The sequence below is a fragment of the Sceloporus undulatus genome, chromosome 2, assembly GCF_019175285.1.
Source record: "Sceloporus undulatus isolate JIND9_A2432 ecotype Alabama chromosome 2, SceUnd_v1.1, whole genome shotgun sequence".
In the NCBI taxonomy this organism is placed as follows: Eukaryota; Metazoa; Chordata; class Lepidosauria; order Squamata; family Phrynosomatidae; genus Sceloporus; species Sceloporus undulatus.
In genome coordinates this window covers 176,259,368-176,283,660 of record NC_056523.1, presented here as the reverse complement: position 1 = coordinate 176,283,660, position 24,293 = coordinate 176,259,368, and the positions used below count along the sequence as shown (strand labels likewise).

General features: G+C 40.3%; 1 protein-coding gene across 3 annotated transcripts in view; it reads left to right on the top strand.

Moving 5' to 3' along the window:
- SP1 (Sp1 transcription factor) overlaps nucleotides 1-24,293 on the top strand; it is a 45,564-nt gene that overhangs the window by 12,420 nt on the left and 8,851 nt on the right. For all 3 annotated transcript variants that reach the window (XM_042450113.1, XM_042450114.1, XM_042450115.1), the window contains exons 4-5: nucleotides 18,691-18,859; nucleotides 22,285-22,484. In XM_042450113.1, the coding sequence (XP_042306047.1) occupies nucleotides 18,691-18,859; nucleotides 22,285-22,484 (369 nt within the window). The remainder of the gene's footprint in view (nucleotides 1-18,690; nucleotides 18,860-22,284; nucleotides 22,485-24,293) is intronic.

The following is a 24,293-nucleotide window of genomic DNA, read 5'->3' as shown; positions in this document are numbered from 1 at the left end:
GCAGTGCCTCCCGCAAGCCCAGGGAAGCCTTGCTTTATCTTCTTGTGTCTTGGTCAAGGTGCAGTGGTACCTTAGCCCCAGGAGAAGCAAATGGAGGGCGCCAAAGAGAACCAAGTCCATCTAGGAAGAGGAAGAGGAGACGACTTCCTGCCCTTTTCCGGCCACATTTTTTCCAGTCAACTAGAAATTGACAAAATGTGGCCTGGAACAAAGCAGGAATCTGAGATTGGAGGGTCAAAAATGCCTAGCTCGGCCAGGACATTTTTTGGACCCTCCAATCCAGGATGTTCCCAGGAAAAACGGGAAAATGACAAACCTACTTGTATATGTTTTTTAAAATACTGTTCCCTTGGGGTCACATCTGGTCATGGGAATATTAACTACGTTCAAATAAATAGAACAAGAAAACCCTGTTACAGATGTTCAAGCTTAAAGCCTGCTTCCAGATGCATTGTAATGTTTGGGAATCGGGCTAAAATGTGTGTCCCTGTCTCCAATTTTAGTCCTGCTTATGAGAACACGAGCACCTTCATAGGGCTGTGGTTTTAGGTATATGTGTGGTGTAGCCATTTGAGTGTTGGACTCTGGCCACCAGGGTTCAATTCCCAGCTTCGCCATGAAACCTACTGTGTGGCCTTGGGCAAGTCATATATTCTCAGCCTCAGGAGAAGGCAATGGCAAAACTCCCTTGAACAAATCTTGCCAAGAAAACCGAAGCATAGGGTCACCATAGGTCAGAAAAGACTTGAATGCACACAGCAACAACAAATATATGACTAAGGTCCAATTAAGATGTATAGATATGGTTTAAATCATGGTTTTTAGAGAGTTGGATCGCACAAGTGATTACTTCACTAAGTTGTTGTATTAATCATGCAAGGATTTTTTTATTTTTAAAGAAGCTTCCTAAGCATAGTCTACTTAGTCTGAAATTTCTCTTAGTTGTCTTAGTTCTATTAGTTGTCATGGTCATATGGTTGTAATAGTGTTATATGGCTCCTTATTTAGGGATCAAGTAACTATGCTGTTTCCTTCTGAGGTCATTGTTTCCAGAGTTCACTGAGAATGCTTTATGCACCATTAACTCATGTATTGCTCAATGTTATCTGTGCATTAAAGAGCAAAGAATGTACAAGTTAAACCCCTTGTGACTTGGGAATTATGTATTGCCCATATGAGCAACCCCCCCCCCCCCAAAAAAAAACAACACGTGGTGGGGAAAGAGAACAAATATGACTGAATCTGAATCATATATACTATTGGTTTCAGAGCAACTCCCAAATAAATGTGTTAAGGGTCAGAGCTTTAGTACACTGCATATTCTTTCATGACATAGTGCAGAATTAGAATCTGAATTCAGAAGAATTAAAAGAAGATGTTGTTTCTTTCTCTTCCTATTTTAAGCGTTTGCTGGTATTTGGAGAACATATGGATTGCATGGGATGTATTTTAAATCTGTAGTTCTTGGTGTTTGGCCTCCAGATATTTTGGTTTTCAACTTCCAGAGTCTCTGACAATTGGTTACATTGTTGGGAGTTTCTGAGAGTTGAAGCCCAAAACATCTGGACAGTCAAAGGTTGACGATCAATGCTGATGACAGAGAACCAACACATATATTATTTTGGAATTCTTAATATAGTTTTCTTTTTCCAAAAGTAGGTGCAAATGCTTCCAAGTGTGGCATGGGGGTAACATTTCCCCCTTATGCTGCCACCATGAATAAGATCAAGCACCCTCTCTCAATAGCTATTATTGGTCATGTAAGAGGAAACTTAAATCTGCACATTTTCCTGTTCATAGTTTAGAGGAGCTGTAAGTATGAAGCTTGGATCAAGGCTGCAGCTTGAGATAGAAATGGTTACCCATCCCCAGATTATATGCTTGAAGTCCTGATGGTGGGCGGGCATGGAGGACAGCGGCTTTTACAATAACAAATTTACACTGAGAGGCCCAAATGACAAAAGTTTGGCTCGTGTGTTTGAAACTTCTCTTTATGCATTCAAACCTTGATAGACATGGAGCCCAGCATTGGTGGCATTTTGTTATAGTGCAAGGGTTTTCTAATTGGGATATTTTCCCGGTGTTCTGTTCTTCTGTGAGCAAAATAATGTGTAATCTTGGGCTTTTAGCCATGGCTGCTTTTATGACATCTGGTTTCAAAAACATACAGAGATCGAGGAAATTACTATTGCTAATTTATAGCTGGCAGTTATATTATTATTATCATGAATGGAGATGTGAATATTGGCCTCAGTGTAGTGTAACCTGGTCTCTGTTATGTATGATAGGAATCACATGGGCTTTATTTATGGAAATTTGTTCTGCCTATTTGCAAGTGTAGTTGTGTGGTTAGTTATGAATTTTGAGGCTCTGCACTCTTTGTTTTTATAAACATAGAAATGACAGGGGTGATAATTCTGCAGTCCTCCAGACATTTTTGCACTGTGCTTCACAGTATTCTTTATCATTGGCTAACCTGACTAGTGCTTCTGGGAGGTGTACTGCACAGTTTGGGGTACCACACTATTCCTAGCCCTGCTTTATGCCATCAGAATGGTGACAGGAAATACGTGCCCTTTAGATGCTACAGTCTGACAGCTTGCATTAGCTTAGCCAGCACAGAAAATAGTGGGAGATAATGAGAATTGCATTCTGGTAACATACAAAAACAGCTTTGAGTATTTGTTGCCAAACCTATGAAATTCATTGAGTCACCATAAGTTGATAGACTACTTGAATACAGATGCACACAACAATTACTGGGGTCACCCATTACTCGTTCCTGCTTTAAAGGAAAGATGGAGACTTGGCGGAGGGAGGAGCCAACAGCCACTATCTCTCTCTATAGCTGCAGCTCCAGTTCCTGGAGTTCAGTGAACAGAGCTCAGCTAACAGGCAAGACCAACAGGGCTGTTTTGTGTGGGTGTGGTGGAAGAGACAGCATCAATTGGATAAAACCTCTCTAGTCTCAGAGAATCTTTTGGGAGAGTTAGGCGCTGTACAGACTGGTGTTTTCCACTGGTCTGGCATCGAAATAAGGGGTTGGTAGGGCTGGGTGTCTACACACTCCCAGCCCTACTATCGCCGTGTGAGCGCAATGATTGTGTGTGCCCATCCATACGGGGCACTCAAAGATGATGTCCATGCAGTGCAGCACCCAAACTGCAGTGGAGGTGAATAACTTGCTTTGCAGATGGTGCTTCTGGGAAAGATTTGGCTTTCTGCACCATGATGTGCAGTTTCATGGAGGTAAACTTCTGACAAGGGATGGGTTGTACCTCACAGTAGTTGGCAGAAACATTTTTGCTAAGATTCTGAAAGATTTGATCAGGAGGGCTTCAAACTGAGTTATGGGAGGGTGGGAGACAGTATCCTTGAGGACAGGAGTTCAAGTGCTGGAGATAATAGCCCAAATGTTATACAGAAAACAAGGCAAATATCATAAGAACTCAACATGGGAGGAAAAAAACATTCAAAAGACAAATAGGGGACTGGCCCATGGTCTTAGATGTTTGTATACTAATGCAGAGAGCATGGGACATAAACAGGATGAACTTGAACTCTTAGCACAGCAATGCATACAGTGGTACCTCGGGATACGAAATACCCAGGTTACGAATTTTTCGGGATACGAAAAAATCCCATAGGGATTTATTGTTTCGGGTTACGAAAGTTTTTTCGGGTTACGAAAAAACTCCGGCGCTGTTTTAAATGGAGCCGCGGCGGAGCCGCGGCTTTTTTCCCCATTAGCGCCTATGGCAATTCGGGTTACGAAGGTTTTTCGGGTTACGAAATTAGCCGCGGAACGAATTAATTTCGTAACCCGAGGCACCAATGTATATGATATACGGTGGGCTCTTGGTATCCACTGAGGTTTGTTTTCAGGACACCCTCTGAATAACAAAATCTGTGGATGTTCCTGGCCCATTAAATACAGTGGCATAACACAGTGTACCTGCATCATACACAGGTGTGCCATAAGTGGCTTTCATCTTATGCTGAAAACTGTGCACCAAAAGAGGGAATGGCATGAGTGGTATGCCGCAGGCACAAGCCCCATTGCTTTAAATGGGGCTCCACCATACACAGTATTTCACTTATGTGTAAGGGAAGGGTGCACTGTAAAATGATGGCCATTATATAAAATGGCAAAATCAAGGTTTGTGTTTTGGAATTTATATAGTTTTCAAATATTTTCAAGCTGTAGATGATTGAATCGGTGGATAAATGATCTGTCGATATGAAGGTCTGACTGTAATAGTCATCACTGAAACCTAGTGGGGTGAGTTTCATGTTTGAAATGTAGTACAGTGCGTGGGTGTGCTATACACGGATTTGAGCATATGCTCAAACCCATGTAGAGCCATGCAGGAGTGCATGGGGCACAAGGGGCGGCACATCCTATTTGAATGAATGAAGCAAGCGCAACTGCGCCACCGCTGCATGCATGAGCCCCATTCAAGTGAATGGGGCTTGAACATACATGTATTTTGGCTTATGCGGGAGGATCCGGAACAGATCCCCGCGTAAGCCAAGCGTGCACTGTAATAGAATGGTATAACCTGTTTCAAGAGAAATAAACCAAACAGGAAGAGAGGTGGACTAATATGTGTACACCTGTGAATAGATCTATGACTTAAATCCTGGAAGCCAAGTTGGGGGCATCTGGGTAAAAATTAAGGGGGAAAGAAACAACAGGGATGTGGTGGTGGCGGTAGGGCTACTACAGACCTCCAAGCCAAACTGAGGACTTGGATGATGCTTTCCTGGAACAGATGATCACACATTCAGAAAGGAGAAATATACTGATAATGAGATTTCTACCCTGGTATCTGTTGAGAGTCAAACTCTACCTAAAATGTAAAATCCAACAAATTCCTCACTTGCCTTGTGGACAATTTCATTTCCCAGAAGGTAGAAGAGGGAACCAGGGGATTGGCTGTTTTAGATCTTATCGTAACCAACAGTGATGATCTGACTAATGGTGTGGAAATGGCAGGATCCTTAGGTGGGAGTGACCGTGTTCTCATGGAGTGGAAAGGGAGAGGCAAGCATAGTCAGACATACATTCTAGACTTTAAGAAAGCTGATTTCAGTAAACTTAAAAACTATAAAAAGGATTTTTATGGTTGTGTCTGTAGCAAACAGAAGAACAAGGGGCAGCTGTGTGGAGAGATGGTGAAATACTGACAAGGAACAGAGAAAATATAGAACTATTTAACACCTTTTTTGATTTGGCCTAGTGAAAACAGTGCTCAGCCTGGGGAAAATAGAGCAGATGTTACAGTAGGGAAATGCAGCACAGAATAGATAAGTAGTACAAGAATACTTAGGCGGGTTCCACACTGCCCAAAAGTACGTGCTCGGCACGTACTAGGGTTAGGAAAGGGTGTCCTTTCTGGATGCCCCTAACCCTAGTACGTGCCGAGCATGTACAAAATGGTGGCGCCCATTCTACATGGGCGCTGCCATTTTGACGTAGCGGACACTTAGCGTTTGCACGTCGCGGTGCGTAAATGACGCCGCAAGTGTGCCATTGGCACCTTGCAGCGTCATTTCTGCGCCGCAATAAGAAGCTGCTTTTTGCGGCTTCTTTTTGCTGTGCCAGTGGACCGCACAGTTTGTCCGCTGTGGTTTCCTGGCGCAGCAAACACTGGCGCTGGCAGGCTACTCTAAATGAATTTAAGTCTCCAAATTCAGATGAACTACATCTAAGGATATTATTTTAAAAACTGGCAGGAAAAGTCTTAGAACCCCTGGCAATAATTTTTTTCTTTTTTCTTTCTGCTTAATATTTTTTATTAAATCACATAAACATTTAAAAATAACTGACAGACATTTAGATAGTGAAACACACATCTCCATACATTAACAAACAAAATACTTAGACATACATAACATCTAATCTATTATTTTATTTTGTTTTTTTTTTAAAACACAAATAAAACATACAGTTGACTTCCTCTTCTCAGCTAAGTGGTTTTCATATGATTCTTAATTTTTCCTTCCTACAACTAAACAACATATTTTCTTTTTTTTCCCTATATATCTTTCCCTCTTTATATTTTTACATCATTTTTCTTTTCTCATATTTCCAGTATTTTTAATTTCTTAGATATTGTACTACTGAATCGCCCCATTTTAATTTCCAAAATAATATTACCTCTTTCCACTCTTCTTCTAAATTAAATGTATCATCTTTTAATATCATTGTTATCATATCCAAGCTTAACATAACAGGTAATTTATGTAGCCAATCGTCAACTGTAGGGGTAGTTTGTTTTTTCCCAATTCCTAGCATAAACAGTACGAGCAGCTGCTGTTATCATGTGTAATAAAAGCTTCTCTTGTTTTTGATTCATTTTTCCTTCTAACAAATGTAGCATATTAAGTAAATACAATTCCGGATGGATTGGAAAATTAAACTTAAGAATTTGTAGTATTGAATTATAAATTGATAGCCAGTATATATGTGTATGTATTTAGGGTTGCCATAAGTCAGGACCTCCAAACCGGGATAAATGTAGGACAACATTTTCAAATGTAGGACACTTTTTAAAATGGAGGACATGCGAAAAAATTGATGCTTTTCTTAAAATGTTAATATAAATGCATGTTTCTTAGGCATGATCAACATGGAGGACATTTGGGCATTATTCCTAGACAGATGGCAGAAATGTGCTTCCCTTTCTGGCCAAACATCCCTCCCCCCATTCCAAACAGCACATTTGGGCATTGAACATGGCTTTATTTTAACGTTGCCTCTTGTATATTTCAGAGGCTTATTGCATAACCAAACTCTTTGGGTTTCACACTGAACATGGGTTCACATGGCTATGCATATTGAACATATCAAGGTGGTTTAACAAGAAGTGGATTTGCCCTCAGTTTCAGGTTTCTTAAACCAACCGTACTTCTCAGAAGTGTGTACTTGGTCAAGGGGCTTTGGTTTTTCATCACTGCGCATGAGTTTGTACAGTTGGGGTAAGAAACCTGAAACCTAGGGCAAATCCACTTCTTGTTAAACCACCTTGACATGTTAAATATGTATAGCCATGTTAACGCATGTTAAGTGTTAAACCCAAAGGGTTTGGTTATGCAATAAGCCTCTGAAATATGCAAGCGGCCATGTTAAATAAAGCCATGTTAAATGCCCAAATGTGCTGTTGTGTGTTTTGGAATTTGGGGGGGGGAGGGGGTGTTTGGCTAGAAAGGGAAGTACATTTATGCCACCTGTCTAGGAATAATGCCAAAATGTCCTCCATTTTGAGCATGTCTAAGAAACATTCATATTAATGCTTTTTTTAAAAATTATTAATTTTTTTTAGTTGTGTGTGTGTCCTCCATTCTAAAAACATGCTCTACATTTGGGGCTAAATTTTGTCCTACATTTGTCCTACATCTTTTACATTTGTCCTGGTTTGGAGGTTGACAGTTATGGCAACCCTAGATTAAAATGATATACAAGTTTACTGTCCAGTTAGCCATTGCTACCAAAAATGTGTAGCATTGTTTTGAAAGAGGAGGTCTGATAACAGTTGTGCAAGTAATTCTGTTTGGAAAGCTAGTCATGTTCATTCTTGTTCCTGCTTTGCATTCTAGAGATGATGCATATTTAAACATTTTGTAACCCAGTTGAAATCTAATTTCTCCAGTGGGTTAGAGAACTTTAGAGGGGCTTTTAAATGTAGATTAGTTCTAATTTCTGTTTCAGTGACAAAATAATAATAATTAAGCTGTTTGGGGGAGAATTGTTAGTGTGCTGAACTACTTATACATATGTGGGATTTTGTTTTTGATTACTGTCTCCAAAACTGCTTCTGTGCCTTTGTGTGACTCATTAATAATCATAGTTTAGTATACATCCTGTTTCGGTCACTTATTTATGTCAGATGTTTATGCTGAAATGTCAAGATTATATTGAGATGATCACAAGTCTATCTCAGTTTTAAAAACTGGCAAAATGAAAACTTTGTAGGTAAGTCAGCATGGTGTAGTAGTGGTTTGAATGTTGGAATATGACCAGGGTTCAATTCCCAGCTGGGCTATGAAACCCACTAGTGACCTTGGGCAAGTCACATGCTCTCAGCCTCAGGGGAAGGCAGTGGTAAACCTCTGAACATCTCTGGCCAAGAAAAACCCATGATAGATTTGCCATAAATTGGAAGTGAATTGAAGGCACACAACAGCAACAAGAAGCAGTCTAGTTTTTTCATCCAAACCAGTGAAATTCTACAGTCTACATAAACTGCATTTTGGTTAATTGATCTTTGCTTCATTTTGCCTGGCCCACTTTTTATGTCTGATGTATGACATCATTAGATCTGATCATAGATCTGATGTTCCCACTCTTCTTTTTTTCTTTTTCCCTTTTTCTTTGTATTTATATTTTAAAGCCCAACTTTAAAGATTCTAGAAATCAACAGCAAGAGAACAGGGCACTGAAGCCTTGTCATCTGAACTTAAGAAATGTTATTTAGCAATTACGATAGCTGTTTTTAACGACATTACTCCCACCTCTTGAATATCTTTACAGTGAAAAGGCCAATACGTGTATTCTTTTTTAAAAAATTAAACATTCTGCAAAGCTTAGTTGCTTGCCTGTTGTCTTTTTCTGCATTCTTGAATACATGCAGTCCTGATCCTACCACATACATGTGTGTTCCCTGTCTTCAATCTGCTCAGTGTGGAGATGGAGTGTAGGGCATGTGAGGGCAGGGCATGGTTGTCATATCTCCATTTCTTGCCCCACAACATGCTGGCTCTTTTGAAGGTTTCTTTTGATCCAGATTTTCATAATACAGCTGCATTTAATTGATAATTGCTTTTCCATTGGAGCTACCAGTGACTTGTGTGTCCCAAATTAAGGAGGCCTGACATGACACTTGTATAAAAATTCAGGCATATCTGCTGCACAGAGCAGTGTAAGTATCTCACCTTTCTCAGCGTCCACTCCTAAAAAACCTTGGGAACCACAGTTGCCTGGAGATGATCAGAATTCTTGATGATAGGTTCTTAGCCTTTTCACTTAAGATATTTTGGGATTCCTAGCAGAAGAAATGACAACTAAACCATTGTGCTCAGCTATAAATGTATCCTCTACCTAACTAAAATAAATTCCCATGTCTTGCTCAATAGCTTATATTGTGGCACTTAATGATTAGGTAAAGTTGCTTGTGATGCAGTGTGGTAACTTATTATTGTTGGCACTCTTCAAGTTCCTTTGTTTGTCAAGAGGTCGCTCCATAGATATTTTCCTGAGCAGAACTTTATCCACTATTTTAAAATCTCTGCACCTAAAAGATTTCACTATCAGTTCAGAATGAAGTCTGAACTAAGGCCACCAATGTGAAAAGACACTAAACAAGTATATTGTAAGCTACACACTTTGTCTTTGTCTTCAAAACTATGTTCTTATAAAGATATAGGGGGGAGGAGGAGGTAGGGCAAAGACCTTATCTGTCAGTTCTTTAGGAAATAGTTTCTAGAATTGAGTACTGTAGTAGAAGTTAAGTGCACTTAACTATGTCCAATTTTTATTTCATATGTTCCTCATACACTTAGCTGTTAGAATTAATACTTTAGTTGTGTGAACCTGTTCTACTTTACTTTGTAAGCCAGTATTATAATGTGAATTATGGTTTTTCTCTTTGCACGAGAACTGAATTGGTGGGGTGGGGTGGGGGCTTGTTTTCTTTCCGTTTCTTTTGATTCAGTGGTTTAAATTGATGCTACTCAAGGTGGTAGTCCTTGTACTGGACCAGAGCCATTGAAAGGAAGAAAGAAACAGTTGTAACCAGTGGACACCAATATGCGCTGGTCCCTGGCATGTTGGGGAAAGATGAATAGCTGACTCCACACATCAGATAACCTGAGAAACACAGGTTTAAAGTGTAACTGAACCAGAATATTGGCAGTTGAACCCATACTGGAACCAAACAACAACAACAAAAACCCTATGGTTTAACTCTCTGAATAAATTATGAATGTCTTGAACTGGAAACTTTTGTGTTTCTTTTGTTCAGACTTGCAATAGTCAAAGACATTCACTGGGAAATGAGCACAGACTGAATAACTTTAAGCATTTGTCATCAAAAAGTGTAATTTACAGTCTAGCAGGAGAGATAACTACTAAAATCTGATTAGTTACGGGATGGAAGCCAGTGAATTCTTCGTCTGTTCCAGTCACTAGCTTACATCTGGGTACACCATAGCTCTTAATTATTGTAGAGTAATAAAAGAAAGATTTTTGTTCGGTGAGGCAAGTACTTCTGTTTTCTTACCTTTCATTACTATTTTTACATTTGCAGCACCATTGATACATATGGTGCTTTACAGCAAACGCAGAAGGAAACTTTCAAACTAAAAGTTTGATGGGCACAGAACAGAATGATGAGAGGCATGTGGATATCAAGTGATGAATGTAAGCAAATGCACTTTACAGTCTAAAGTCATTGATTGTGGTTGGTGGTGAAAGAAAACCTATTAGAATTTGTACAGAGAAATAAAGGTAGGATTATATGGGGGTTCTAAGGAAATTGTCAGGCACAAAAGCCAGCCCAGCTATTTTGTATAGCTAGCAATATGCATCATGTGTATAAAATATGTAATGGGGCAAGCTTATATTATACAGCACTGAAACTACAGACCTTAATTAGGGCTTTACCTACTAGGTAATTATGACTGCTTGAGCCAGAATAGTCATTGTAGTTACTCCCTACATCAAAATTTGCTGACCTCACTATCAACATTACACTCTAGCTGTGGGCACATACAGAGAGAGACCTCTGTACCTTTGTGGAATGGCCTGTGTAATCCACAAAAGATCAAGCTGTATTTTATCTGTTAGTTTTAAAGGTGTCATGGGACTCTTTGTTCTGTAATGTTACCATTGAGATGAAAAGGAAAAATGATAAGAAACCATCATAATTGTGAGATTTCTCATATTGACTATGGTCCTAACCACGTTACCCCTTATTTTCATGTTATTAATTATCATTTAGATAAAACTCAGACTAAACTATTTCTCTGCTGTAATACAGGCCATCTCTGAAAGTACACCCCACTTTCGAGTTCCAAAACTAAGACGGCTACATGTAACATGGTGCAAGAGGAATCTCTGACTAGCCAACCTTGATTTGGTTTTTGACATGAAGCCTGCGGGGGCGGGGGAGACAGGCAGGTTTGGGTGTAGAGAAAGTTTTCAGCTTTAATTCATTCAATTCAAGTGTAGATCATTTTTTTAAAAGAGATAATTCAAGCTTTATATTTATTGGCAGTTAACTGTTTAAGAGACGGAAAATGGCAAAGGGGCTTTTTCTATTAGCTGTACTTTCAACCAACAATTTTTGAGATTATACATACCTAAATACCCAGATGGACTCTAGTGCCTCTTCCTTCTTTCTAGCGTAATTCTTAGTACAAAACGGGCAGCTGAGCCCAGTTTTGGAGAAGGTTGGACTTCTAAAATTGAGTTTTTCTCAAAGATTAACTCTACTGCTTTTAAGTTGCTTTTAAAATATTGTCTCTGTAAAGGTAATCCCTTGACATGAATGCGTAGTCATAACCAACTGTAGGGGGTGGTTCTCATCTCCTTTTCTAAGCCGCAGAGCAGCATTGTCAGAGGACTGCTCTGGTGGTCATGTGGCCAGCATGGCCACACTGAAGGCTGTTAACTTCCCCCACTGAGAAATGGTACCTATTTATCTACTTGTATTTGCATGCTTCCAAACTTCTAGGTTGGCAGAAACTGGGATAGTGACAGGAGCTCACCCCACCAGGCAGCACTCGGGCCTCAAACTGCCAACCTTCTGATCTTCCCATCATCAGAATTGGCGTCTTAACTACTAAGCCACCCATCTCTCTAGTGGGATGCAATTTTCCTGCTTCTATAGTGTACAGGATTTTAAAATTAGCAAAGTGTTTTTATATAAGGAAAATATGTTTTTGCATGGAACTAGATTACCAGACAACTCATATTCTTACTTTGTACAGACATTCAGTATGATGCACAACAGATATTATAAGACCTTTTTTTTTTATGGTTCAGTCTTTTGCCTTACTAATATTACTGTGGGTAATTTAACCTAAGTTTGTATTTATAAATTTGGATATGTAGCTTCAATGAAGTTAAATACTTGCCACAATGCAGTAGTGCCTACAATAATCATCTGGATTTTCTGTCTCTGGAGACAACTATAGACTACCAGGCTTGATAAAGGGTATATGATGAATGATACTGTTCCCCCCCCCACACACACACACACATAACACTTGTACTGTATTGACTTTTAGCCATGGAGACTGAAGTGTCCTATTTCCTATCACTGTACTTGTCATCATGATTCTATTACAGTACTACCACTTGAAAGATATTATCAGCAGACCCTGTGTGTTAGAAATGTAAGCCTGTTCAGAGAAGGTAGCATGTGTCATTTGATACATAACAAATAACTTATCAAACATGGGATGATTTATGCCATTGGTCTTACAGAATAAGTGACTGACAAAATTCTTTCAACTAAAATAAATGCGTTGGTTGCAGTAAGCCAAAACTGGTTGCTGCTGGCCACTATTACAATATAAATTTACAACAGTTGAAAAGTAATGCACTAAAGAGAAGTGAGGATCTACCCTCATTTTTATATACAGTAAAATTGCAATATAAAAATGCAGATAGTTTACATGATTTTAACAACAAACACCTAATAATGATAGTGTAAGCTGAAGCTGGACTCACTAAGGGTTCATCTTAACAGGCAGCGAAATGTGGTGAAAAGAATCCTGAAACAGTAGTGTGTTATGTTACTTTGAATGGGGAATGCCATTATTAATGCTTTTCCGTATGGCCAAACATAAAACAAACATTGAGAGCCCAGAAATCCTATTCTTTACTCTCTGATCCATAGCTTTTAATGATTTCATACTCGGATGCTTTGCTGTCATTATAAAGCACAGGCTAATTTTCTTCTGAATTTTTTCGGTGTGTTTTATTAGAGTATGTTTGCAATATGATTTCTAGTGTCTCTTTGTTTTTAAACCAGTTTGGATGTCGCATTTCTCACTGCAGATATGATAATACCCTATCTCCTAAAATTTTGAGCATCATTTTGCTTACAAGGAGATTAGTGCAGTGGTCCAATAGTGACAATTAATCCCTGGTATCCTATTTTGGGGATTGGATTTTGCTTCATAAAATTAGATAAGTCACTCTTGTTTCTTGATCCTAGGGCAACTTATCCTACAATTGTTGGTTCTGCTGTTTCCTGCTTTTGAATCCCAGGCGTGTTACAGACCGCCCCTTTGGGGCGGCCTGTAGGCGCACCTTTCCCCGCCGGATCAGGTTCTCAGCGGCCGGAGCGGCAGCCGCTGAAGCCCCGATCCGCCGCTTTCCGGGCTGCGGGGAAGCGGCAAAAGGCCCCTTCCCCGCAGCCTGGAAAGGGGTGTCCTTGGGGTTTCAAGCCCCAAGGACACCCCCGCGGCGGTGGGGAGAAGGAGAAAGGGGCCATTTGGCCCCTTTCTCCTTTGGTCCGCTGGGCGCAGCCGTCTGAAGGCTGACCAAACCAGGAAAGAGCTCCGAAACGAGCTCCTTCCAGGGTTGCGAAAGGGCGCCCTAGGCGCCCTGCCGCGACCCCAATACGTCCAACCGTGCCGCCTCATTTGGAGGCGGCGCGGTCATCACGTATCGATGGTGGCAGCCGTGTGGAACGGCTGCCACCATTTTGTGCGCGCAAATCGTGCACTAGGGGTTAGGTCAGTGCAGAAGCACCGCCCCGTCTTAACCCTAGTACGCGCTCTGCGCGTACTTTTTAGCCCATCTGTAACGGGCCCCAGTCACCTCTGATTATCAGCATGTCCTGTTGGGTGTGTAATCAATTACTTCCCGGATGCCAGCATAGAATATTTCAATTTCTTCCTCTTCTGTCTCTGTAGTTGAAACATAAACTTGGTTTATAGTTTATATTGATAGGTTTCCCATGCAGTCTTGTTGGTAATTTGGGCAAGCCTTGCATTATATACTCTTATGGTTATTACTACATCATGCCGTCTGTTAATGCCACCCTGTTTTTTTTCTAGATTGTCATTTCTAGAATAAAGCACTAGGTAATTTTCTAATTAAAATGGATCATTCCCATCCAGTTTATTTCATTCACATGAAGTATGGCTAATATGGTAGAAATACACTCCACACCCCAAGTGAATAATTTGAAGCAATTCAGGGCTAAATATATATTTTTTAAAAACTGCAAAACTTGTTTTTGATCCCTGGGCCAGGGAGCCATCAAATGAGGTGGGAATGCTGCCCCCCTCATTGCTTGGGGGCCACAATAATGGGTTCTGTGGGGCACATGAGGTTCATAGGTCATACTTTGCCCACCCTGCTATAGCAGAATTCACCTTTGAATGATGAAACCACCATTCTATTACTATATAAAATGGACTGCAACTCTTGGCTGTTTCCTTTTTCTGGAGTGAATTTTTGCACCTCAAGATTTTATTGGGCCTCAAATGTCTAATATTCTAAGTGTAAGTATGTGTGTACACATGCATATACGTGCAAATAGCTTTATGTGATTATGTGTATTCTTTCTCCAAACTTTTAAACTGGGAGGAGTAGATATGGCTTATGTCTTAGGTGTTTTAGGAATGCGAGAGGCCAGGAGCAGGATTTTGTTCCTAACACTTGGCTGAGGGAAAAACTGATGCTTCCCACAGAAGTAGATTTGAAACTCTTTTGTTAAGATGTTTTTATGGAAGCACAAAGACGGCAGGTGGAAGTAGGGCAAGAATTGTAGTACACACACCTGGAGGGTGCTTCATTGCAGGAGCCTGGCTTGCAATACTGGTGTTGTGGTAGTTCTAAATTTTAACTTGGAACTAGTATTTCATGTAGATGTGATGAACTGACATAGCAGAAAGTTGTAATGTGTACCATTTACAGTTCAGTCATACTGGTTGTGCAGGTCTCATGTTTGTGCAACTTTCCAACATTTTTTGTGTTAGAACCTCCTTGTGTGGCAAGTGACTGGTCAGTTCAGTAGTGAGTGTTTGTTATGAAAGACGTCAGTTACTAACAATACTGTACTAATTAAAGTATAATTACTAAATTATAATGAAGCAAAGAATTTTAATCTACAGTGGCTAATGCTATCAAATTGTTAGTCTAACTCACTCTTTTGCACTTGATTATTGATGTGTGCCTTCTAGTCGTCTTGCAAGATTTGTTCAGTGGAAGTTTGCCATTGCCTTCCTCTGAGGCTGAGAGCAAATGACTAGGATCTGTTAATTTTTCCATCTAAAAATAATATAATCATGAAAAGATACTGGAAGCTGTAGATTCAAATCATTAAGTACAATTAATCTCATGTCCAAAGTTCGGCCTCTAAAGTCTTAGCAGGTTGCTCCTCTGCCAAACGTTACTCATATCCAGTCCCCAGAACACATAATTATTAACTATTAACTAAACAGAAATATAGACTGCACTACATAATGGGTTTCTTTCCAACTGAGAAGAGTATGCTGGAGATTGTCAGGGAGTATAGTGCGTTTATGTGCTGTTTTATACTAGACTACTGCCTTGTTATCTGCTGGGGTTTGATTCCAGGACCCCCATGGATACCAAAATCCATGGATGCTCAAGTCCCATTATATACAGTGGTATAGTAAACTGGTGTCCTCACTATAAAATGGCAAAATCAAGGCTTGCAATTTGGAATTATATATATTAAATATTTCAAGCCGTGGATGTTTGAATTTGTGGATAAGGAATCAGTGGATTCACAGGGTTGACTGTATAGTATCCCATTTTATTAAATTTGCTTTTATTTAGTCTGTATCTGTTTTAATCCTCAGTATGAGTTTTAGGTGTGATCCAGTTTTATCTTTGTATGTACGCAGATATTTTTATATATATTTTTATCTTGTATTTTATATTTTGTATTTTGTAATTTTATTTAGTGTTCTATTGATATGGTCAGCTGAATAATCATTAAACTTGTTGTTGTACTGTATAGTAATAGTTAGCCATCTTGTATGAGAATAAAATAATTCTGCACTTATACAATCAAGTTTTTTACACCAAAGCAAAGATCAACCTATGCAAAATATATTTTTAAAAAATGATGTGGCTGGTAGAAGAGCTGTTGCAAAACCCTGCCATTTTAATTTTTTCTCCAAACTCAAAGATCATGGAGTCTTCGTGGTGGTTCCCACTCTTTGATCCTCCATTTGTTTTGGTCTTTTTGTCCCAGAAGCCCCAGTCAACTTGGCCAATGCCCAGCAATCATGGAAGCTGAAGTCCAAAGCATCTGGAGGACCAAAGGTTGGGAACCACTGTGCTAGAGCATAAAATGTTTTCAGCCAGAGGTTTTACCTGCTCAAGGATTTTATGTGACATAGTTTTTTCTAATCCTTTTGGAGAGTTCAGGGAACATCCTTTACTGACTTTGTGGTTTTGCAAACTTTCCCTTTCACTATTCTGAAAATCAGGTGGGCCTTCCCAAGCATTCAAAAAGAATGCTTGCGCAGCCTAATTTTGACTCTTCACCAGCCAAGATTTTTGTTATATGTGTGTGTGTGTGTGTGTGTGTGTGTGCGTGCGCGCACACACACACTGTTGAACACACATATGCAAGCATCCTTACCTTTGATTATGAATCTGGCAGTGGGAAGGAAGCCAAAAAAATAAAGGGGCCAAAGACCTGCCATCTCGAAGGACAGCTTGGGACCAGTGCGTCCCCCTCAGGAAATGGCCCTGGATGCTGCAATTTACAGTAGTTGCTCTGCATAATAAGCAAACTGTTAATCAATGAACTAAGAGTAGAATCAGTGCAGATGTCCTCTGAGATGGTTTTTGCTTGCTGTACAGTGGTGCCTCGGGTTACGAAATTAATTCATTCCGCCGCGGCGTTCGTAACCCGATTTTTTTCGTAACCCGAAAAAGCCATAGGCGCTAGCGCTGGAAAGCCGCGTTTCGTGCGAAAAAGCGCCGAAAAGCACCAAAAATTTTTTTCGTAAGCCGGAAAAAAAAACGTAACCCGGAACAGTTTTTTCCTATGGGATTTTTTCGTATCCCGGAAAGTTCGTAAGGCGGTGCTTTCGTATCCCGGGGTACCACTGTATTTTTGTTTTGATTTGAGGCCAAGATGCATGATGAAAGTAATCTACTGTGCAGAAGTAAAGAACCTGATATCCACACACACCCCCACACACACACCTCATATCTGGATTACAATTCTCATAATTCATGGCCACTGACCAGGTTTACTTGTTCTTATAAGAATTCTAATCCAAAACATCTGGTTGCTTCTTGCTGCCTTAGTGCATTGCCCCAGTGCCAACCCATTCCATATAAGCCAGCACTGTCTTGTCCCATTGCTCTGAACATTTGCACTGCAAACTAATGACTATCTTGACTTTAAAGAGTGATTACAGTATGTATCCTTCTTTAAATGGAAACAGTTTTGCTAACGCCAACTATGAAATAATGATTGTGAGACTCCCAAAGGCTTTAGGTATGCCTTACTCTTAGTCCAAAGCAGAAGCACACACAGGACCATCATACTGGCATATGCTAATTGCCTCTGAAAACAGATTGCTCAGCCTGCTGTGTTTTGCATCTGTTACAATTTCTGTGAGTCCCCCCCCCCCATGCATAAATATAATCAAGTAGCGAGGCTTGTAGGGAAATAAACTATTTGGGAAGTGTAGCTGGAAGTTATAGAAGAAGCAATTAGATGACAGCATAAGTATGGCCCAATAAAAAGGAAACAAAAATTGATAGGCTTGAAAGCTTCGCATTCCAGCAGGACTCCCTTCCCTTTATGAAATGTTTTATATCCTTGCCTGCGTTTGAAAACTCATCAGCAGTGTACTATAATTCCTATGGTTTTTGTAATTGGATATTGGCTTTTGTAAAAGAGGGAAAAAAGAATTTGGTGCACAGCTTGTTAAGAGATCATTTTTCAAGTTTATATATCCTTTCTCTGATCACAGTAATTAGCCAGCTAGCAAGCTCCAAAATCCCCTCAAACCTGATATCTTTGTTAAGAGGAGCACTACTTAAACTACTGTCTCTCCCAGCCTGCTGTATTTATTGCTTTTCCTCACTTTATCGCTGGGATGGTTCACATCTGTTTTTAAGATTAGCTCCCTGGGTGCTTCTACAATCATTTCCAACTAACAGACACTTTAAACAATACTCTTTTTGTTAATCCCAGCATTTTTTGCAAGTTCCTAAACAAAGAAACTTGAACAAAATGATAATGAGTAATATACTTGGAAAAGACTTTACAGTCCATAAGAATCTAGACCCCAGTGCAGTCTTGTTGAATAAATTGTGTAAAGCTTGACACACACTTAAGATTCAAGATGGAAAGCATCTTTTCACATTTCCAAGAAGCCACAAAAGATACATTCTCGCTTTCTTCTCCCCCCCCCCCAACCCCTAGTAACCAGTGCTATATTGCACTGGGAGATAAATTCTTTGAATTATACCACAGAGTATCTTTCTCTCTACTTTTCTTCTCCTCCACAGGTTTGTAAGTATGATGCCACTCTGAGAATTAATTTGCAAAAATTAAAATAAATGATGTGCTGGTTCTTTTTCAATTTTAACCAGATAAATTTTTACCCTGTTTTGATTTTTGTTACCATTTTCATAGTGGTAAAAATTGAAATGTTTCCTACCAGGTGATCCTAATACCCAACTGAGCCTTCATGGTACTGGTGGTGATGGGCTGGCTGAAGATGCAACAACCATGGAAGAAGGGGATACCAGTCCAGACGCCCAGCCACAACAAGGCCGAAGAACGCGCAGAGAAGCATGTACTTGTCCTTACTGCAAAGACAACGAAGGAAGGTAAGATTGTGTAGACCACTGGTTCTCAACCTTTGTCATCCCACATATTTTGGATTTAAGCTCAGAATCCTTGTCTGTTATCCATGCTGGCTTGGGGCTTCTGGGAGTTGGTAGTCTAAAACATCCAGTGGACCAAAGATTGAGCACTGCTGACATGAACATAGCAATATGTTGCAAACTCAGAGTGCCCTGTGGTTTGACAGTAAGTAAAGGAGAGGTGGTGTTAGGGTTCCTGAATAGCTTTTTGCATCCAGAATTTAAGTAATTGGTGAACTGTAGAAATGATTGTCCATGATTGCTCTTGGAACTACAATTCTCATGGAGTGAGAACTGAGATTCAGTGGCATAGATATGAGATATTATTCATCAAGGCAGTAGCCATGTGCATTTTTTTGTCCAATGTCAATGCATTACAGTGTCTGGATGTTATTCCAGTGATCTCAGGTGAAACCTATCCTCTTCCATAGACTAAGCTTTGCAGGGCTGCTGTAAGTGCACTGAAACTTCCTAGGGGCTATAGACAGGCATTTTGGCTTCTTGTTTGGTTGCATTGGTTCTAGGACCTAATGGTGAACCTCCAAAAGTAGCAGCAGATGCTTAATAGTTTCCTCCTCCTCTTCCTTTTGTTGGTGAAATGCCTACTTTGTTCTCCATATTTTTTTTTTGTCTCACTGTCAATTTTCCATATTGCTAAACCCAATCTTGTATCTGAGCTCAACCTTCCAAATTTCTAGAACAAGTAATACAGCATTTGGTTTACACAAACCTGTGTGTGTGTGTGTGAGAGAGAGAGAGAGAGAGGGACCATAGTAAACACTTGTATATTTCCCTTTCTATTCCTTATCTTTCCATGTCTTTTTTGAAATCTTCTCTTACTTGCCTGTATTTTAGCCAATTAAGACCTGGTTCTACTTTCATGATTTCTTTCCTTGTTTTAATTTATCTATTCCCCTTGATTTTATTAAGATATCCTCATACATTAACCATGTTCCTGTCTCTTCCTTTCCTTTTGTATGATATACCTCTTGTAAATAGGCCCATCTTGGAATTTTCTTATAAAGGTGATTTCTATATTTATGGAGATGGAGCTAGGTTGGCACGCTTACCTATGTTATGAAGAAACTAAATATAATAAAGAATTCAATCAACATTCCATAAGAAAAGCATTGTTAGCAATTTGGAATAAACAAAGCAGTCTGTCTGTGTAGCTGGGAATTATGATCTAGAGCTGAATTAAGGAGATAAATGAACATTTTAAAAAAGAATTAAAAGATTCCAAGAAAGGCAAACAAATGTTTTGGAGATGAGACAATTGCTCATATCCTGCAGGGAAGCAAATGGATTCATTATACAGTAAAAACCATTCAACAAAATAAATATGAACTCTTCATTATTGAACATTTGCAGGAAGAGGTGAGGTAGAGGCATCTGTCAAGCCTTTAGTTGCATGTCTTCACATGTAATAGATTATTCATGCTTCAGGTGAACAAATCTGATAGTCCTATTTTGCTTGTTTTGTTATCCTGTGAAAGAGAACAAACTCCCCCCCCCCCCCCCCCCCCGGAAGTATTACAGTTTGCGGAGATAAGAACACCGGAGGGACCTTGCAGGGTTTTGCTACCTGGTTTGCAAATTATAGAATCATACAGTTGGAAGAGACCACAAGGGCCATCCAGTCCAACTCTCTGCCATGCAGGAAATCACAATCAAAGCATCCTCAACAGATGGCCATCCAGCCGCTGCTTAAAGACCTCTAAGGAAGGAGACTCCACTACACTCCAAGCAAGGAATGTGTTCCACTGTTGAACAGCCCTTACTATCAGGAAGTTCTTCCTAATGTTGAGGTGGAATCTTTTTTCCTGGTCCTAGTATCTGAAGCAGCAGAAAACAAGCTGGCTCCCTCCTCAATATGACATCCCTTCAGATTTTTAAACAGGGCTATCATATCACCTCTTAACCTTCTCTTCTCCAGGCTAAACATCCCCAGCTCCCTGAGTCTTTCCTCATAGGGCATGGTTTCCAGACCCTTCATCATTTTAGTTGCCCTCCTTTGGACAAACTCTAGTTTCTCAATGTCCTTTTTGAATTGTGCCCAGAACTGGACACATTATGTTTAGGTATGTGCAGCCATACATCCTTGTCCTGGCTAACAACTGTAGCACTCTACGTCTTGAAAGCAGCCATGCCATGCCATGCTTTTTTGGGGGGGGGGGGGGGTGGGAGCATCTCTTCCCTGTTAGAAGCATGATTTCCAAGAATGAGTAAAAGCAGCTCCCTTAAGAATGGGCAAAGCTTGTCTATTTTCAGAAAAGGGAAAGGTTCTTCTCCTGCTCTCCCCACGACACTCCCCCCCCCCAAAAGTCTGAAGAGCAAAGGGGCAAGTTGCTGTTGAAAATTCCAATTTATTATGTAAAGTTTATCCAGTGTCTTCTGTCCAATGGGCTTCTTCAAAGCAAAGCATCTTCAGGTGGCCAGTTTGGGGAATTAAAATATACTGGTAGATGTCTCTATGATAATGAAGAGTTCAGCAAGGATATCTGTCAATTGTTTTACTCTGGGAAAATCAAAATTGCTCTCTCTGTCTTAAATTACCTGTGGGATAAAGTTAAGTTGCAGCAAGTGTGACCAGGAATACATTTTTATATGGAAGAACTGTGTGCTTCATGTTCCATAAACAAAACAGATACCAGGGGTTCAGAATTGTTTAATTAGAATCATATGTTTTGTAGTCAAGTTGGTACATCTTGCTGTTTTTCTTTAAAAAAAAAAAGTAGATTTGCAAGGCTGAAGTCTGCCCACCTGCTGCCTGAGATCACCCATTTCATTGAAGAATATAGTTGCCCTCAATTAAAATATATAAAATACATTTGTGATTGATTTGTTCTATCTGATTGAAGACAAGTGGATGTGCTTTGCCCCCAAAGAAACCCATTTTTGTGGCAACAGGAGTAATCTTTACATTTGTTGCCTGTTTTATTGAATCGTTTCCTGTATTGCTATGTATTTTATATGTATTATCCTACTAGAGTGGCAGGCTAGCTCCAACAGGCCTCCCTGGAAGAAGATTAACCATCCATTACGAAGCCAAGCCCTCCCTCCAGTCCATCTCCCCTGATCCAGGACTTGGAGGTAGAGAAGAACTGCTAGCCCTCATCCTCTTCCCCACCACCACTCCCTTCTCCTTTTGTGTCGTGTCTTTTTAGATTGTAAGCCTGAGGGCAGGGAACTGTCCAATTAAAAAGATTGTATGTACAGCGCTGTGTACATTTACAGCGCTTTATAAATAAAGGTTAATAATAATAATAATTTTAAAAAACCTTTTATTTTCAAGTACTAGTTCCACCTTCTCACCACAGGGCAAGGCAGACAGTAAACACACCTATTAACTTTTGTGGCTCTGATTTTACTTCTTTTGCTACTTGTAGGAGCGCTGGAGATCCAGGCAAAAAGAAGCAGCATATCTGCCACATCCCAGGCTGTGGGAAAGTGTATGGAAAGACATCTCATTTGCGAGCCCATCTTCGGTGGCATACTGGGGAACGGCCCTTTGTGTGTTCTTGGACGTATTGTGGCAAGCGCTTCACCCGCAGCGATGAATTGCAGCGACACAAAAGGACACACACAGGTAAGTGCAAGGCTCTGGTAGAGAAGACAAGCAGTGTAAGTAGCTTGGGTATCAGCCCAGTAGTTTAAGGAGAACAGTCTTGAGCATCCTGCATTAAGTTGGATTTCATTTCACTTGCTTAGGGATAGCAGAAAGATGAAAAAGAAGCATAAGAAACTACGCTTTCTTTAGTCTCATTTCAAATCTCCAAGGGCTACTTGTGTGAACTGTGTGTCTGAATGCTTGTGTGTAAAAAGCAAAATCCTCCCCCCTCATGGAAGCCTAACATGGCAGGGGAAAGAGTATTAACCCAGGCTGTTTGCTGTGTGCTCATTTTCTGAATACAGAATAGAGTTTTAAGCATCAGCATCAAACTCTTGATGCCTCCCTCTTCTATCCCTGTTTCACATAATGCAAACTTCCCCACCCCTTCTTTGTTTTGTACACTCTTGATGTTTCATACAGTCTTCTGACCTTACTGCCAGCTAGGTTACTTTTCATTGCTGTTCCTGGGAGCTAAGATTTTGCTAGCCTTTTTTTAATCATGCGTGCACAAAACAAAAAACAACAACAGAGCCACTGTTGAAAAAGTACATACAGTATAAAAAGGGAAGGGAAAAGAAGTCTTGTGGCACTTTCATAACTAAGCAGCTAGTTTTGGCATAAGCTAGTTTGTACACTATGGCACACTTCTTCAGATGCATGGAATGCAGCCTAGATGGGCACACATTTATGCAGAAGCAGTGGGAGAGGGATGTGAAAGGCACAATGTGCCATCATGGTGATGGGGTGACAAATATAGATCTTAAATATTGGTCATTAAGAGCCCTTGGTGTCAGTTTAAGAAAGTGGAAGTAATGCTTCCTTGTCCTAGTAGAATTGTCCTTATCCTAACTCCCATTTAAATACCTTGTCTTTTGCTGAGTGTTTTCGGATGGTGGCTCCAAGCTGCTCGGTGCCACTACTGCTGTGGGTGTGAGTTGCTCTGCAGTCAGAATGAGGTGCCCTAAGTGCCTCATTCTGATCTCAGCAGTGATGCCAGGCATCAAATGGGGACCATGTGGGAAGGCAGCCACCGATCACTCACTGCAAGAGCTGTAAATCTGTAGCAAACGAGGACAGGTAAGGGGGACTTTGGGACCAGAATACTCCACGGGTACCTATGATACACTTAGCTTATGAGATGGCTAAGAAGGACTGTCTGACTCAAATTCGGAGTCACTGGTCACGGGTTGTTGCTGCATCCTCTGCCTTTCTCACTGTGGTGCCTATTGAGAGTGTGTACAAGGCTGCTACCAGGTTGCAATTTTTGGCTTTCATCACCCATTACAGGATAGATGCTAGGTCAAGAACTGTAGCCACTTTCAGGAGACCTGTCCTGTATTCCACTATTACCTGATGACACTGGGTGTTTTTCTATTGCCTTCTTTACTGGCATGACACTCCCTCCTACTAGTAGCTTGCTAGTTTCCCATTTGTGTGAATCACAAATACCACAAAAAAGGACAGGTTGCTTAGCTGTAAGTGTAGTTCTTCGAGTGGTCATCTGTGAATTCACACAACCCCGTGGTCTTTAGATATTTCATTTGTGGAGCCCATGGAACTGAGGGAAAATGGCAGGAAGCGCAATATATGTTGGCTCAGAGTGTGCAAGGTTGCCACCCAAAATCTTATGTAATTGCTCTAGAAGGTTCCAAATTATCTATTGCGCAGGCACAGTAAACCCATTTGTGTGAATTCATAGATGGCCACTAGAAGAACCAGTTACAAGTAAGCAACCTGTCCTTTGCAAAGCAGAGTTCTGTGTTAAGAACTCTACTTTTGTTAGAA